Source organism: Tuber melanosporum (genome assembly GCF_000151645.1).
Source record: "Tuber melanosporum whole genome shotgun sequence assembly, scaffold_48, strain Mel28".
NCBI lineage: Eukaryota > Fungi > Ascomycota > Pezizomycetes > Pezizales > Tuberaceae > Tuber > Tuber melanosporum.
Genome location: NW_003299093.1, coordinates 468793 through 487452, shown reverse-complemented (window position 1 = coordinate 487452; position 18660 = coordinate 468793). Strand labels below are relative to the sequence as shown.

Here is an 18660-nt window from a genome sequence, read left to right as displayed (position 1 = left end):
AAGGGCAACAAGCACAGGAGGAGAGGACAAAGTAACTAAAGAATTAAAGAGTGAGACAAACACATTCCAGCTACCCATGCAGTTAGGTTGAACGAGGGAAAAAGAGCTAGTGGTCTGCTGAGGAGTAGTAGAAAGTGGAAAAGAAGGGGGAGTCGAGCAGTTATCGCGCAGTAATGAGACGAAGCCGCTGGTGGTTTGGGGAGTGGGGTGTGAGTGACATCCTCCTGGTTACGGGAGAGGTCAGTTCCTTATTTGCGCGATCGGGTGCTGGGGATGGGGAAGACACTACCAGGTCTTCTGAAGGGAGTCGAGAAAGGGTGGCTGGGAGGGGCTCTGGTGGCGAGACCATCTCCCAGGTCCACAGAAGGAGCAAGGCTCTGTGGCCGAGGTGGTCTGGTAGAAGGACCCTCTCCTCAGTTATCCTGCGTATCCATTTCTTGCTCCCCAGAGGGAGGGGACTCTGAGGAGGACAGGGGAGGGCGCTTTGGTCATTTGGTGCACGATTGATCAAAGGCTGGGTGGGCGGAGGAACAGTTGATGCAAAAGGGGACGGAGGTGGGGCAGCAGTACGCCACAGGTTTGAGGTTACCACCTTTGGGGCATATCGGGTTTTGGCAGCGGTGAGTCGCCTTTGTGTGGCTGAGGGCGCATATTGGGCAGACTGGGTGGTCGGTTTTGCATCTGGGTGCTTGGTGGCCATAACCCCAGCAGTTCTTGCATTGAGTGAATTTGTTCGCGGAGAAGGCTCTTTCAATCCGGCAGCGTGAGGCGTAGAGGACAGTCCTGTCCACCATCTTATCCACATCCATAGGCGCCACCATAACGAAGCATGAGGTGTTCGCCTTGGGGAGGCGAATCTCCTCGTCTTGAACGAGGAACCGTGCTGAGAGGATTGGTACTTCCTTGACATGCAGAATTGTTTCCCTCAGAGTCCCCAACAGAGCCTCTTGATCGTCAGGAAGGAAGGAGACAGGAAGGGAGTGAACCGCTAGCTGCACCTCGTTAGGCGCAGGATGGAAGCAGAGGTAAGGGTTGTCGCCTACAGGGTAGGCTTTGTTTAGACGGGAGGAGAGGGCTTCGTAGTACGATGCGTATGCGGTGGCAGGAGTGTAGCGATCAAGGGCAAAGAGGGTCACTGTGTTTCACGATCGTTGACTTTAGCTGTAAAGGCTTTTGGGAGGGGACAATTGGCCTCTTTAAGGACCATTACCGCTGTGTCTAGGAAGGAAGCCGCTATTTCTCTACTCAGGGGGTAGTGAGTGGCGAGAGATCGAGGTGCAAAGAACCTTCTCTCAGCAGCGGGCAGTAGCCGAGGGGTGGGAGGACTAGCTGGCCTTAGAACTGTCTATGCAACTTGTCTCGCTGAGGGGGCTGAACCACCTTGTTCTTTCTTGGCCCTTAAGGGGACTGAGGACGCGGCCTCAGAATAGGACAATCTGGTCTTACCAGGTGTGTGGTCATCTGGGTTGGGGAAGCCAGGTAGGAATTCAGCCGGGTCAGGGTACTTGCCATCCCTCCATTGCTGTACTTCCCATGCCCTGAGGTATTTGGCCGCGAAGGCAGCAGGGTTCTCTCAGTACTTACCTATCGCTGTGTCATAGTTTGGGAGGTCGGAGTCGTAAAACGCCAGGTATCCTGAGGGTAGGACCTCAGGGAGAGTGGGGGCAGAGGTGTTGGTGGCTGGCTCTTTACCCTTTCAAGAAGGCGGATGGAGCGGGGCAGTAGGGGCCAACACAGGCGGTTGGGGTGGAGGAGCAGCGTTTGCCACCAGCCTAGTGGACAGATCCCTGATGGATGCTTGGAGGGAGGCCATAGAGTTCGCCAAAATGTTGGTGGCGTTGACCGAGGTGTCGTTAGAAGGGAGCGTGTTGGCAATCTGAGACGATAGGTCGTGAATTCTCGTATTGAGCTCATCGACTGTTCGGGAGAGGGCGGACATGCCGTGCACAAGAGAGGAGACCAGGGGAAGCAGGTAGCACTTTCTGGTAGAGAGTTCTAGTACCTCCTGATGGGAGATTGGGGGTAGGCTGTTAGGGGGGCAGTCTAGCAGGGCTCTCGCAGAAGGGATAAGCCTGGCTAGGTTCTCATGGATATCGAGGATTGGTGCAGCGAAGACGGCCTAGAAGCAGGATGAGAGGCAGGGCCCTGGCTGGAGACAGGTGTGCCGAAACGAGAGTGAGCAGCGGGGTCCATGGCCCAGCAAGGAGAGATAATCCCTGGGTATAGGCCAGGAGGATCGTGAAAGTGTAAGAGGCTTATTCACCAGATGCAGATGGTGTTGAGAGCCGAAGTAGAACATAGGAAGGGGGAAAGAAGAGGGCGTGGAGAATGGTGTATCGGAGGGTCTTCTTTTTTTTTTTTTTTTTATCAACATGTATTCATTGTTTAGGTACAAGAACTCGCATGCAGAGGTAGCTATGGCGTAAACAAAACCTTAATCGCAAATCAAACCAAAACAAAAGAAACCAACCCAGTGCCTCCAAAAAGCGCGAACAACCCATATCGCAAAGCGCATAATCAGCTAACTATAAAGGGAAACATTCAAACTAAATATAAAGAAATCCTACAAGTAAGGAAACCAAAGAAGTGAGTTCTCACCAATGGCCTAGGCCAAGGGCGAGGAACCAAGTGAGGAAGTGAGGCTCTCAAGTGGTCGGGCCCTGGGAGGGGGGTATATAAGTGCAGGCATGTCCGGAGAGAAGCCAACCAAGGTTGCAGCTATGTAGGCGGATAGGCTGTGAAGCAGTTCCGGTGATATCCAAATGGGCTCCCCTTCGTGCCGGCACTCAACCCCTGGGAGGTGGGCATCTCTCGCTCTGTTGTGGGAGGGGCAGTCGAGAATGGCGTGATGGAAAGACTCAGGCCCCTCCTCACAGTAGGGGCGCATGTCCAGGGTATCCGGGGCTCTGCAGGAGAGGTGGGGAGCCAGATAGCTTTTTCCTGACCTCATCTGGTGGATTCTGCCCGCTATAAATTTGCCCAACCCCATGAAGGAGTGGGGCGACAGCGAGGGCGTGTAAGTATATCAGGGTGGTGGTGGGTACTGTTTGGCCCACACATTTAGGAGGAACTGACAGCAACCTCTCTTGAGGGCTTGGAACGGGGGGACTCCAGGGTCCACAAGGGACAGGGGTTCAGGGAGGAGGGCAGCTGATGCTGGAGGTACACGAGAGAGATGACCAACAAGCTTGCTCACACGGTGGACTATTACATCAAGTGGGAGATGCCTCCGTACCGGAGGTGACAGCTCGGGTGTTTTTCAATTTAGGGGCCTGTAGCATGGCGTAAGCCCTACAGTTAGGGCATAGTGGCCCTCCGGGGAGCGGTAACTAGAGGTTGCAGGGAATGAGCAGTGCAGTCACGCTGTGGCTGGATCTCTCTCCGGGGGGAGGCAAACCATCCTCAGAGCCGCAAGGTGCTGACTGTATTCAATAAGGCATTGTATCAGTGGAAGGGCTGACTCAGAGGAGAGGATGCCGGTAGGTGTCTCTGAGAAACAGTTGGTGACCCATCGCTGGACCTGTCTCCAAAAGACAGTAAGACGGTCTGTCATAGTAGATGAGGGTGAGAACAGGTCTACACCAAAGAGGAGTATGGGTGCGAGGAGGCAGGACGCTAGCCTGTGGCAGATGAAGGGGGCAAGCCCCTTACCGGGACCCGATAGCCTCTTGAGCATGGAGAAGGCACCTTGGGCTAGTGCGAGATGCTTTGAGAAGTGGGTGTTGGTAGCCCACCGGAGGGAGTAAGAGGCAGGCTCAAACCAATGGCTGAGCCAACGAACCACCCCTGAGGGGCGGAAAAGGAGTCCATCAATAACGATGGGGAGATTGGATACGAGGTCCCTTTGTCTGGGCATCCTCCAGTGCATGAGTTCAGTTTTGAGTACAAAGAAGGAGACCCCAAGACGCCTGCCCCTTTGAGTCAACATCTTAACCAGATGCTGGAGGCATTGGACATTCCTCCTGTAGGAGCTGGAGGCAACAGTAACCGCGAAGTCATCCACATAGGACAGGATCAACCTATGTGGTACCGGAAAGTGGAGGGACGAGACATAGATGACAAACAGAAGAGGTGATATTGGTGAGCCTTGTGGGGTGCCAACCTGAACTGGTTTGAAAACCCTGGTTGATCCCTGGAAGATAAGGCGGCACTGCCTACCTGTCAAGAAGGACTTAACCCAGGAGCAGAGGTATGGAGGTATGCCCTTTGATCACAGCATATGGAAGAGGTCGTTCGGGGAGACATTGTCAAAACCTCCCTTGATATCAAGTGTAACGTGTTCGCAAGGTGCTAATTACGTTATCAGTAATAGATACGATAGTTGGCAGGTGGCCTGCTCTTCCAGAGAGAAGGCGAGAGCTGAGAACTAAAAGAGGCTTCGAGGGTGTACTGAGGAACAAAGAAGTAACCGTTCAACCAAGTATATTGAAATACTGTCTGTCGAAGTCTGCCTTTTCTATCATAGAAACAGGCGGTCTTTAAATACACAAATCTGTTCATGTCTAGCATGAACGAAACAAATCAAAGGTATCAATCGATACCATTTAGTAAAACTCCTTAAGTATCAAAGCGATACTTAAAACAAAACATAAAACAAAACCAAGTATCAAACGATACTTAAAACAAACTAAGTATCAAAGCCATACTTAAAACGAAACATAAAACAAAACCAATAACCAAGTACCCGTACCGGTTACATCAAGGAACAAGGTGGATGCAGCCAATTGGGGACGTGGCAGCATTTGGACTTCGTGAGCCAGAGTTGCACAGGCATTGAAGGTGCTAAGTCCTGGAAGGGATCCGCATTGATAGCAGTGGAGCAGGCTAAGCGATCTAGCCAGGGGTGAGAGGCGGTTTGCTATTATCCTCTCAAGTATCTTGGAGACCGTTTCATGGAGGAGAATTATCCAGAAGAAGGCAGGGGTGTCGTAAGAGGGCTTACCTGGCTTGTCTAGTACCACTCCGTTCACCATCCTGAGCGATGCTAGGTGGAAACTGAATGAGACCAGCGGAGAGAGAAGCTCAACCAGTAGAGAGGGACGGGATATATTGATCTTCTTCCAAACAGAGTATGGAAAAAGGTCTGGACCAGGGGCCAAGGAGGAAGAGAACTTGCTGAGAGTCCCTGCTATCTCTGCCTCTAGTAGGGGGGGTGCATCCTTGAATGCCCTGAGAATAGGCGGGCGAAAAGCAGGGGACCTAGGAGGGAAGAAGTGAGAATGAAGGGCGTCGTTCAGCTCCATTGGTGAGGTTGCCTGTGGAAGGGACGGGAAATGTTCTGGAAGTTTTCCGAAAGCAAACCTCTTGGCCGTCCACACATTTTGGGGGGTAGCACTCTCAAGAAAACGTGACCAGTGCTCCTTTTTAGTCTTCTTGATAGCCTTGAAATAGGCGTTCTTGGCCAAGCAAGCAGAGGCCCGAGTGTTATTTAACGGGGATGTACGGGCCTCTCTGGTACAAGAATGGTGGACTTTCCTCAAGTCAGACAAGGTGTTAGACCACCAGGGCTTTGATCTTTTGGAGGGCTTCTTCATTGGTGTCTGCCTGGCCAGGACTAACCGAACCCTGCCAAGGTTGATGTCGAGCCACATACTAAGTGCTTGCTGAGTCGGGAGAGGCCGGGGCGGCCGAATCATAAGGGAACCGAGGTCTTACAAGACCTTAGTCTATTCGGTAGCTTTCCAGTGAGGTGTAAGCCAAGGGGGGGAGAGAAGTGGAGACATTAGCGTTATGGATATCGGGACATGGTCCGACCCGGTAGACTGGAGAGACGCATCCCATGTTTCCACGAAAGTGGCGAGGTGCTGATTGGCGAACGCCAAATCAAGCACAGATGGCGCATGGTCTTGACCTTGTAAGAATCAAGTAAAAACTGCTGGAATATTTAGGAGGGAGAAACACCGTTCTTGTGATAGATCTGTGTATGAGGTGGAGGTTCGCATTTCCCTTTTCCGTAGCGGAAGGTCGGGATCCCATTGAGGGTGGTGGATATTGAAATTGCCCACCACAAGAGTGGGAAAGTTGAGAACAGGGTAAGCTTCCTCTCGGGAAACAGAGCAGTAGAGTGACGATGTCGTCCAAAGGGAATAAAGATTAACCAGATGAAACCTCTCATGGGAGGAGTCAAACAAGCCAGACGGGGTATAGACATCCACTGCCATCAGGGCAGGGTTGTCAAAAAACACAGGAACCAAAGAAACAACATTAAAAAAGGAGCATAGTGCAAAGACTGCCACCCGTGGCTTCTCCCCTAGAGCCATTGGCGGAGAAAATGACTTAAAGCCAGTGAACCGTGGTAGTTTTCCACGAAAAAAAGGAGGGTCTTGAAGGGCAATAAGTACAGGAGGAGAGAGCAAAGCAACCAAAGCATTAAAGAGTGAGAGAAACACATTCAAGCTACCCATGCAGTTGTGTTGAACGAGGAAAAAAGAGCTAGTGCTCTGCGGAGGAGTAGTAGAAACCGGGAAAGGAGGAGGAGTAGAGCGGTTGTCGCACATTAACTGGGCGAACCCGCTGGTGGTTTGGCAACTGGGGTGGAAGTGACGTCCTCCTGGATACGGGAGGGGTCCTTTCCTTGGGTGCGTGATGGGGTACTGGGGACTGGGAAGACACTTCCAGGTCTTCGGAACGGGGTCGAGAAAGGGAGGTTGGGGGGGGCTCTGGTGGCGAGACCATCTCCCAAGTCCACAGAAGGAGTAAGGTTCTGGAGCCAAGGCGGTCTGGAGGAAGGTCCCTCTCCTCTATCGTCCTACATAGCCATCTCTTCTTCCTCTGGAGGAGGGGACTCGGAAGTGGGCAGGGGAGGGGGCTTTGGACATTGTGTGCATGACTGGTCGAAGGTAGGGTAGGTGGAGGAGCAATTGGTACAGAAGGGGACGGAGGTGGGGCAACAGTATGCCACTGGTTTGAGGTTGCCACCCTTAGGGCATGTCGGGTTTTGGCAGCGGTGGGTCACCTTTGTATGGCTGAGGGTGCATATTGGGCAGACCGGGTAGTCGGTCTTGCATCTGGGTGCTTGGTGGCTGTAACCTCAGCAATTCTTGCATTGAGTGAATTTGTTCGCGGAGAAGGCTCTTTCAATCCGGCAACGTGAGGCGTAGAGGACAGTCCTGCCCACCATCTTGTCCACATCTCAGGGCGTGACCATGACGATACATGAGGTGTTTGCCTTGGAGAGGCGAATCTCCTCGTCCTGAACGAGGAACTGTGCTGAGAGGATCCGTACTTCCTTGACATTTAGAATGGTTTCCCTTAGGGTCCCCAACAGTGCCTCTTGATCATCAGGAAGGAATGAGACGGGGAGGGAGTAGACGGCTAACTGCACCTCATTGGGGGTAGGACGGAAACAGAAGTAGGGGTTATTCCCTACCGGGTAGGCTTTGTTAAGACAGGAGGAGAGGGCTTCGTAGTATGGTGTGTATACAGTGGCCGGAGTGTGAGGATCGAGGGTAAAGAGGGTGACTGTGCCACGGTGATTGACTTTGGCTGTAAATGCCTTTGAAAGATGGCAGTTGGCCTCTTTAAGGACCATTGCCACGGTGTCGGGGAAGGAAGCCGCTATTTCTCTGCTCAGGGCGTGATGAGCAGCGAGGGATCAAGGGGCAAAGAACCTTCTCTCAGCAGCGGGCAGTGGCCTAGGAGCGGGAGGACTTGCCGGCCTGGCGACTGTTTTCGCTACTTGTGCTGCTGAGGAGGCTGAGCCACCTTGTTTCTTCTTGGCCCTTGAGGGCCCTCAGGATGCTGCCTCAGAATAGGATGCTCTGGTCTTGCCAGGTGGGGGGTCATCTGGGTTGGGGATGCCAGGGAGGAATTCAGCCGGGTTGGGGTACTTGCTGTCCCTCCACTGCTACGCCTCCCATGGCCTGGAATATTTGGCCATGTAGGCAACAGGGTTGCCCCTGTACTTGCCTATCGCCATGTCATAACTGAGGAGGTCGGGATCATAGAACACCGGATATCCCGAGGGTAGCACCTCAGGAAGGGTGGGGGCTGCGGTGTTGGTGGCTGGCTCTTTACCCTTTCGGGAAGGCCGATGGAATGGAGCAGTGGGGGCCAACACAGGCGGTTGGTGTGGAGGAGTGGGGTTTACCACCAACTTAGTAGACAGATCCCTGATGGATGCTTAGAGGGAGGCTATGGAGCTTGCCAAAATGTTGGTGGCACTGATCAGGGTGTCGTTTGAAGGCAGTGTGTTGGCAACTTGGGATAATAGCTCGTGGATTCTCATATTGAGCTTATCGCCAGTTCAGGAGAGGGCAGACATGCCGTGCATAAGAGAGAAGACCAGGGGAAGCAGGTAGCATTCTCCGGTAGAGAGTTCCAGCACCTCCTGGCGGGAGATAGGGGGTAGGCTTTCGGGAGGCCAGTCTAGCAAGGCTCTCGCAGAGGGGATCAGCCTGGCTAGGTTCTCGTGAATGGGGAGGATTGGGGCAGCCGATGATGGCCGTGAGGGAGGGTGGGAGGTAGCACCTTGGTTGGAGACAGGCGTGCTGGAACAAGAGTGAGCAGAGGGGTCCATGGCCCAGCAAGGAGAGATAATCCCTGGGTATAGGCTAGGAGGATCGTGAAAGTGTAAGGGGCTTATTCACCAGATGCAGATGGTGTTGAGAGCAGAATTAAAATGTAGGGGGCGGAAAGAAGAGGGCGCGGAGCATGGTGTATTGGAGGTCTTTTTTTTTATAATCTTATTTATTTATCCGTTTTAACGAAAGTAAGGCCAGGGGTCATATCAGTTCCCGCCATGTAGACCCACACCTCCACCCCGCAGTGTTCTCAAGTAGCCAGAAGAAAGACTGTGACCTCAGAAAGGCTAACACCAGCAGCCAGGTGCCCGACCCTAAGGTCCTACAACTTGAGCACGGAGGGGTCTCTCCTAGAGCCACCGATACCCAACCAGTCCTCGGTTTAAAAAACTCCCCCGCAAGTCTCCCGCACGGCTATCTACAAATTGTAAAGACCGGAAGCCCAAAAAATCCATCCTTCAAAGCAAGGAAAAACCCCCATCCCGACAGTACACCCCCCACCGAACTGAAGAAAACCCAAACCCGAGTAACTCCAAACCAAAGGCCGAAACCAATCTCTCGCCTACAACAACCAGATACCAACCCAACTCATGCCCCTTGCTTGGAACAGACCAATGGCCACACCTGGTGTGTGAAGTAGAAAAAACGAATAGGTGTGCTGTATAGGTGACATAAACGTATGTCTTGGGCATATAGCCCACGGCTGCAAGCCGGAGAAACCAAAAGGAAAGAGCACCCTCTGTAAGCAGAAGGTATTGGCAGAACGAGAGCCCCAAGCCGTCCGTCTGGGAGCGCAGAAGGGGGTGCCCGAAGCAGTAAAAGAGGGAGAGGTAGTAGGGTACCAGCCGACGTGACCGAAGAGAAAAAGGGAGGAAGGGCCAGAAGCCACAGTGCAGACCCAACCAACCAAAAACCTATTGCCATATTACTGCATCTCTCATGTAGTCCCTTGTTCTCTAAGAGATAGCGTCACTTAGTGGAAGGGATCCCACCGACGGTAGGAAGGTGGCAGGACAAGGTGAGGAAGGCAACCAAACTTGAACCGAGCGACTAGGAGGGTATGGTCAAATCTCACAGCAAGACAGACCCCGAAGTTACTAGCCAAGGCGTTCCCCAACGGGGATCGTGCAAGTGGGGAGAAGGACGTCTACCACTGCCAGTGCCGTCTGGAAATGAAGAGAGGAAAGCCGACCATGCCGAAGCTAAGCGAGCCCCTATTAGCAAGACAGGACTACTGGGCGAGCCCAGATAACTCCCCTATCAAGCAGACAAGAGACAAGCGAGGCCAAAGTGGGAGAGGATGGAAGAGTTAACTGTGCCCCTAGGCAGGAACCATCAAGGGGGCAGAGGGGAGTGGGAGGGCCCACGATAGTTGACGTGGTGTTGCCAAACTATGTGGGAGGAAAATAGGAGCGACGGAGTGTGGTGTATCGGAGGTCTCTAGCGGGGTCTTTTTTTTTCTTTTTTTTTTTTTTTTAAAAAATCATTTAGTTACTTGTTTAAGGTACAAGAACATCGCATGCAGCGCTAGCTATGGCGTTAAGAAAACCCCTCCACCCTGGACCAAGAGAAAACCCGTACCCCCAAGACCCTCTGGTATGGGCCCAACCACACACACTCCAAGGGCGACCAGCTCAGGTGCCCAGCCCGCAGGCCTCACGACTTGAACGCGAAAGGGTCTCGCCTAGAAGCCAACCAAAAGCCCAAGAAGATTCCTCGCCTGAAAGAAAACCCCACCCACTAACTACACGTAGCCAACAGGCAGGAAACCAAACAAGCTAGGCAGGAAAGCATAAGGAAAAACTCCATCCCGTAAACTACAAGACCCATAGGGCCACAAAAGAAAATAACCACTGCCCACCGTACCACCAGATTTGCCGTTATTTAAAGAACCGCCCCCAACCAGCTAAGCCACAGAAGTAGTACAATACCATGACCCGCCAATCGAGAACAGAGGCCACGGTGCCAGGTCCAAGGAATGGATGTTTGGTAGAAGGGGTACCGCCCAGCAGTAGGATGCCAGCCAAAGAAAGGAGGTAGTAGGGTACCAGCCAAGGAGGGAAGGCAGTAGGGTGCGAGCCGACACGACCAAAGTGGAAAGTGGAGGTAGGGCCAAAGGCCCCAGTGCAAACCCGACTGTAGACCGAACCGACATATTGCCGCGTCTCTCATGTAGTCCCTTGTTCTCCGAGAGATAACGTCACTTAGTGGAAGGGATCCTACCGGCGGCAGTGAGATGGAAGGGCGAGGTAAGGAAGGCAACCAAACTTGAACCGAGCGACTAGGAGGGCATGGTCAAATCTCACCGCGAGACAGACCCCGAAGTTACTAGCCAAGGCGTTCCCAACGGGGATCGTGCAAGTGGGGAGAAGGATGTCCACCACTGTCAGTGCCGTCCGGAAGCGAAGAGAGGAAGCCGACCGTGCCAAAGCTAAGCGAGCCCCTATTAGCAAGACAGGACTACTGGGCGAGCCCAGATAACTCCCCCATCAAGCAGACAAGAGACAAGCGAGGCCAAAGTGGGAGAGGATGGTAGAGTTAACCGTGCCCCTAGGCAGGAACCATCGAGGGGGCAGAGGGGAGTGGGAGGGCCCACGATAGTTGACATGGTGTTGCCAAACTATGTGGGAGGAAAATAGGAGCGACGGAGCATGTCTCTAGGGGGGTCTCTAGACCTTACTATTTATACAGACATCTCACTCAACCCTAACCATTTGTGACTCGTACCTTTACATTACCATATTCTATGACTTACAATTATGAGTCATGTGAGATCCTCAGTTGACTCATATGAGTCTACTGCAAAACATGCCTAAACCAATCATAATTCTTATAATAATTCATGTGTACTAAGTGCATCACATGCGTAAGACTGGTGACTCATAAGTATGAGTCACATGCAAAAATCATAACATCATATAACTCACAACTGTGAGTCATCACATAACAATAAATACCCATGACTTGCAAGCATGAGTCATGTGAAACCCTTTGTTTCTCCTCATCAATCTGCCTTGTCACCATCCAGTTTGTGACAGTCCAGTGCATTTACTTTCCGAGGCGCATTGTATGCTAAATTTAGTGTTTTAAGAGGAATTGGTAGTTTTGGATTGGAATAGATAGGATAGATATGGTACCAGCAGCAGTAGTTCTTGATACCTGGGCTGCGGATTCAGCAATTATAATTACCTTCAACACCAAGCATGATCAATACTATAAAGTGGGAATCATACTGGATTGGAGTTACTATCATGAGTCAAACTGAAGTTTCTAGATATTCTATCTACATTGTGACGAGGTGGGCCGAGGTTGAATTAAAAAGGTCTTAGAGTGATGTTTTAGAAGTCTAATTTCCCTAAGACACTAATTTCCACCTTCTCGGAAAGCTACACCTTATTTGAACTTCATAGCACATGGTCCGTTTATTCGAGTTCCTACGGTAGTCATAAACGAAAAGAATGATTAGACTACCGAGCCTTCCTTGACAATCTCCATCTATAACATACTAAAAATTCCGGCCTAAGACTTCTTGACGCATACTCGAGTTGGCTTCTGCCTAACAGGTTGCTACCCTTCAAACCTGTTTTCCCGGCACCCTCCAAAAAAGCCAATATGTAGGTTCTAACAAAACCGCTATTTTAATGCATTTTCCCACTCTTTTCAAAAAAGCCCATTCGGCAGGTTTTAACTTATACAGGCTCATATATTCAAAATACTATGAGCTTACTCGAGTAGGGCCCGATAGCTAGACAATGCGTAGGCTATTGCCATAGTCGTGGGGTCTTCTGAATAGTCTATCGGGCGAACATGAGGGAGGGAAATTCTCTATCCACCTATGATATCATAAGCTGATATCATAAGCACCACTCCCTCCTATGCCTTTGCCCTCATCACAAATTAGAAGGGCGGTGCGGAAAACAATAAATCTGAACCCGATCTTAATTTTCGGATGACAATGTAGGTAAGAAGGGGAAAGGGTATGGAAAGGGTATGGGAACTCAGTGGCGAGTGTACAAATTGAGGTGAGGAATATATATAGGTACCATACTGAGGTTACAGTAAGGATGATTCCGTCATGGGAATTACATCGTGGCCTTTCTTGCCTTTTTTGCCCTCGACTCTTTCTCGGCCTTGCCACCTTTATCTAGTGTACTGGTTCCTTTTTGACAGATGTGATCCTAGGAATTCAGCATCCAAATTTCAACTAGAAATCATTCACCGCACCCATATATCAAGCCCTCGATATCAACCCTCTTGAACCGGCTGATGTGACTGGGGAGCGGGGAGAAATGCCAAAGGAGGGCTATGTCATCAGGGCCGACGCAGATCATCTCTGCATCAATCATTTTACCTAATTTCTCGGATTAGATTTTTATAAATTAGTAATATTTTAGAAGGAGTAGGGGAGGGGGGGGGACTTACTGCTCTGGAATTGGTGAAAAGCGATTTGGGCCCTTGCTGAAATAACCTTAGCACCGGGCCATTCCCTTTCATTGGCTATGCGAATGACAGTCTTCAGATCGTCAACAACAAAGGTGATTTCCCCACGGGGAACATTAAGGTCACCGGTAATCTTCACCGCCTTGAGCTTCGTTGAGGTCTCTTGGTGCAATAGAATGAATTCGTAGCCGTGGGAGGAGTAGTTGCCAACCCAGATGCCCCTGTATGGATGATCCTTATCGGGTGTGTAATGCTCTTCACGGATGGTCGCAAAGGTTTCTACTTGATTGTCTACGCCACTTCTGGACACGGCAACGCTAGGCACGGGCGCTCCACCGAACACCACCCACCTGCGGATTCGGAAAGCAGAATCGATAGCGTCTCCGTGGAATAGGTTGCTCTCGTGGGGGCCGTTGATGCAGCTAAGAACGTCGCTGGTGCGTTCAGTCGCGGGAATATGGGGCGGAGGCCAGTACTTCTTAGAAGATACCTGGACTTCAGGAGGTATCGCGCTGGCCCGGAAAAGTGAGCAAGAGAAGTACCGTTCCTGTGTCGGAGGCTTGATCTCATTATCGTTCGGGTCGAGAACTGTGTCTTTGTCAAAAGACAATAGCGGAAGTGTCCAGAGAGACACTTGCGGATCAAAGCTAGATACAAATATACTCTCATTACGACTCCAAGGGGCCGAGTCTTCTCTACCGCTACCTCCGGGCCGTGCCGCAACAACGTTGGTCAAATCTATAGCACCTGTCTCCAAATTGTATGTAGAAAGAAGAATGTAGCCTGTCCACAAACGGTTGCTCATCCATATTTTGCCGTTTAGCCAAAGATGATCTCTCAAGGATGCATAGAGGTCGCGGAATCTGGTATAAGGAGTTGGAGATTTCAGACGAAGGCTTGAGGCTTGTCGAGCCCAGAGGTAGTCTGGTGTAGCTGGATCTGATGGGTCAATGAGCTCTCTCCAATGAGAGCAGACTACACTGCACCGTGCGAGAGAAACGCCATTCAGGTTCTGAAATACTAATTGTAGAACCTCTGCGAGAAATCCATTAGTGTTTATATTGGGTGTCGGGAGCTTAGGGTAACTTTGGTGATTTTGGTAGCAAGTAGAAGGGCAAGGCACGAGGGGTAAATTTTCTTTAACTACCATTGGGGCATGATTTGATGCCAGTCGAATTGGCCCCCTCATCTGAGGAGGCCATGGGAGGTACAGTAGGGGGAATGGTGAAGAATGGATTGTTAGAATTCTAGATCCGGGGGAGAATGGGCCAGGTGATAGAAGCGGCAGCGGAAGAGGGGGGAGGCGGGTAGGTAGGAGAGGGAGTACGGTCGAGAGGATACGAGTATAAGAATGGGTGGTGGGTGAGAGTTCGGGGGTTTATGAGAAGAGAGGCTAAGAAAGGAGGAAAGTAGCGGAGTTTGGTGATTTTGGGAATGAAGTGTGGGGTAGTCTACAGCCGGAGGAAGATCAAGGACGAGGGAGGCGCACGGGAATTCGGGGGTAAGCACGATTCCAGCTACTTTCACGGAGAACCGTGACAAATTGTACTGTGAGAAACATAGTCTGGATACTGCAGCCGTATATATCATAATATTACGATACCAGTAAGGGTATTCAAAGTTAGACTAAAAAGATGATTTTTCGGTAATAAGTAAACACAGGAAGTTGCATTAGAGTAGTCTAAGTTTTTCTCAACTTTGAATATCCTTCCATGCGCCTTCCCAGCACTCGAGTACGAGTACCCCGCGGCCGAGTTGAAGTTGGACACTTTCTATGGGAATTGTCACTTTAGGTGTCCAACCTCAACCCGGCCGCGGAAGTACTTGTATGATGCTTGGGGCATATCATAATTGGCAAATCCCACCCTGCACACTGCTACGAGTAGCGAGATTAATACCGGTAATCCGGACCCCACAACGTCGATAAACCTTAGATAACAACGAACCCAGTAAACTTTATCGGAAACCTAAGGATAGATCAGTTTGCAGTTTTGGTTGTTCAAGATCATGTTTCACAAACCTTCGAGGGTTTCTGAGAGGGGAATTTCATTGTCAAAGTTGCTTTTTCGGTCTCTGGGCTATCGAGATCAGCGTAAGTTGCCGCAGTATCGCACTGTGTTAATTCTGGTGGCGTCCGAGCTTTAGTCGTCATACCGTATGCTGGGGGAGGTTGCCGGTCTAACAAACATCTATCAAACCGACTAGACAAGATTCGCGAGGCAAAAGAGTTTATTCAAAGTTAAAATTACAACTTTGTGCTGTTTCGACCCGGTAGCCTGAATTGTAGGCACGGTACATACTCGTGGACTATACTCGTCTTCCGGGAGCGTTGCGAGGGTTGGGGAAAAAGCTTGGGCACCATGAAATACCGGCAGGCGATTTGGGGTTGGGTGGGGTTTTCACTTCGCGGTGGATGTGCCTGGTGCCCAAAATCTAGCTAGGCTTCAGATAGTTTCTCAGCCGAACGATTGACTCGATTTGCCCACACTCTGTTAACTTTATGTCAGGCTTGAACTCTAATCCCTTGATTTTGATAGACCGGACACTTCTGTTTTCCCTACTCGAATGGTTTCAGCCCCGGGGGGTGTCGTTGATTTAAGGAGAATGGTCCACCCATCATCCCCTAATCCATGCAGTTTTCGCAGCTTGAACTACCGGTATCCCGAATCTCGGATTATTGTAGGATTGAAGTTAAAAGTGACAAATGGTGGTAGGGAAGGGATGGTGGTGGATAGAAGAGGGGTTGTGCTATTTATGATATCGGTAATCCAATAAATGAGAAGTCAAACCTGTCGAAATCGCTCCTCGTGGTGGGGTCAGCAAATTGGTGCTTGAATGTTGTGGACTTGGTAGTCTACTCGTACCGGTATGTGAGGAAGAAGGGTAGTAGTCTAGCCAAGAGAGGCTCTGGATGCGTCCACAAGTTCCCGCCGGTATCAAGGCATCTATGACTTCATGGTCATTCTGGTGGCAAAAACCGTCAGACAGCCTCCCAAGCCACCCGGACATCCCTCGCCGAGACAGCTAAACCAAGCCAGAGAGAAACCTTCCGGTGGTTTTACTTTACCTAGTTCTAGTCTACCGGTACTGGTTGGTGAACTGCGGCAACTGCACCGATCACCACCGTTTCCTCATACTCGTAGACTATATAACCCACCAAAGAGCAAATTACTCGTATCTCTCTGGGTGGTTCCGGGAAGCTGTCTTACCGTGGCTAGAGATCCGCGGGCTATCGCCACTGCATACCGGCATCATACCACTTCTGGCTGGGGCCAACCAATCGTGTGCATCCATCACACGTTCTCACGTGATGGTATCCAGGTTTTGGTGTGGAGGTACTCTACTCGAGTACCAGTACTCGTAAAAGTACTCGTACCGTACACCGGTACCTACTTGTATGTATGGTGCAGCGGCATCCCTCAAGTAATTCTCTACAATTCTCGCTGGTCATCCATCAGCGAGGGAAGGGTAGAGCTCAGGACTCGATGAACATCGCACGATTCTTTATCGCGGTACGTAGCGGAATGAATGATTGAGTCGTTCGGCGCTTTTCTTTTCCGTCCATCGTTGTGATATGAGAGAGGTACTCGTACCGGTATTGGTGGCCTGAAATGGTAAGTGGATGACGGCGTGTGAAATGGTTGGACTCTGCTCGCAAGGACAGGGAAGCTTCGACGCATGGACAGAGTAGCACCAGTAGTGACAGTTGGCACCCGCCCTTCTCTCTTCCTCATGAGTGTTTTTTTCTTCTGTCGTCAGGGTTTCGTCTGCAATTTCATTAGATTGATAGGCCGGGAGCCACCTGTGACTGCAAGTGAGGGCAAAGGAGGGAAAAACAGGGAAACCACTGGAAAATGATACCAGTAGTCCAACAGAAATTGCATCGCTGGCACCCCCGAACTCTTGATGTCGAGTACGGTATGATATGATATTGTACCATACTAGTGGATCCTTTTCCTCTCTCCTTATAAATTTGTCACACGAGTGCTCGTGTTTTTCATCTTCCACTATTTTCTCCCTCTTTTTTTCGAAGGAAACGAGTCCGACTCTATTGACCGCCATTCTAACAAGCGAGTTGTAAAGGGAGATTCCCACGGCCGAGCGTTACTGTGCTTGCACGGGCACGGTAACCCTATTACAAGTACCGGTACTGCACTCGTATCGTACTGGTAGGGTACCGAAACAAACCGTCGATACAGCTGTGCGCCTTTCCCGATTCGAGTCAGACACAGGAGCTGCTGGGTACGCCGCACGCGTGAATTGCTTTGCTGTTCCACCTCTCCCACCTTTTCCTCCTCGTTTATACAACTCGTCACCATCATCATCCTCATCCTCATCATCATCATCATCATCATCATTATCCAGAATAATATACGCCTCATTGTACAGTACGGTAAGCCTTTGCTTTCTGTTCTAGAAGGTAATTACCATCAGCTTCTCCTACGCTACAAATTTGATTCGTACATTTCTCCATCTCTTCATCGCTTCTTGGTCCCTTGCTTCGTGTTCACTTATGTCACAATCTCTATTAAATACATTTCTTCCCCGTATTCTACCTGCCTCTCTCCCTCCTGTGAAATTTCTTTAGCTGAGGTTGCTGTTTTGCAGGTATTTCACAAATTACCACATCTACCGGGAGTATTTGCTACGAGCGCCATTTGTACATTGTACGCACAGTGCTAGTGCTAGTGCCATCCACTCTTTTTCGTCATCCTAGCTGCCCGTGGAGGGAGCTGTGCACAGTTAGGTACGATGGTGCCACCACCTTTCTCGTACAAGGTACGAGTACTTGCGGCAATCGATGCCTTCTATAATCCTAAACATGCAAGACCTATCCGCCTCGCATCTGTGGGTACGATACATACAATCATCATGGTTCACTGTTTGCTATTGCCTGAATTGACGAATTGATGTAAACTGCAGAGGCTCGTTACAAACGGGATTGTGATTCTCAGAAATGCACCCTTCCTGGGTCGTGGCGAAAACGCGTCCTGTTTGTGTGTTACCCCTCAACTCAACGGATACATTTTTAGTGCTGATTGCTTGTTTTTGCCGTGACATAGGCGGCGAATAAGCTTGTTCGCGAGGGCTGGCTCTCTACCACGAATGATGGTTCTTATCTCCTTACACCAGAGCTACGAACCATAATTGAGGCGGAGAAGAGACGACGGGAAGTTAGTCCGAGTAGTCATGATTGGAATACGTTTGCTGCAATTGTGAAGGCTATGGAATTTCCTGCTAGTACCCCCCAAATCCTGAATCACGCCCCTTCCTCAACTCCAGCGGGGAGAACAAGAAGACGAACTAGCCTTGTCGCTCCAATTCTGGCCGTTCCCACCCGCTCGCCAGCCGGTGCTGCTTCATCCTCAAATATCTCTGCTACTCGCCAGACAAATAGTAATGTTCCACCCCCGAATGGTCACTCGACACCTAATACCCGTTCCACGTCTGATGCCGGCCCATCCTCTGTTAATATTCGACGTGAAAGTGCTATCCCACCGAACCCTCGTCTTTCTCCGGCCCCTCGCCTAACTCCATCAGTGGGGCCATCTCGCGATGCCCATGATATTCGAAGAGAGGTGCTACGGGGCAAGAAAGTTCGGCGTTCCGATCCAGGTCCCCGTCTTATGCTTGGCTCACCCGTCACCTCCCCAAGTTCCGGAGTACGTAGATCATCTAGATCCTCCGAACAACCTAC

General features: G+C 50.7%; 1 protein-coding gene; it reads right to left on the bottom strand.

The window, feature by feature from the left end:
• Window positions 1–12733: 12733 nt before the first annotated feature.
• On the bottom strand, window positions 12734–14415 carry GSTUM_00008570001 (uncharacterized protein; the record flags this gene model as incomplete). XM_002840133.2 has 3 exons in its annotated part: window positions 14110–14415; window positions 12945–13997; window positions 12734–12873 (listed from the first exon to the last, which is right to left on the bottom strand). The coding sequence occupies exons 1-3, from the start codon at window positions 14162–14164 to the stop codon at window positions 12734–12736; spliced, it is 1248 nt and encodes a 415-aa protein (XP_002840179.1). The 5' UTR covers window positions 14165–14415.
• Between the last annotated feature and the right edge of the window lie 4245 nt (window positions 14416–18660).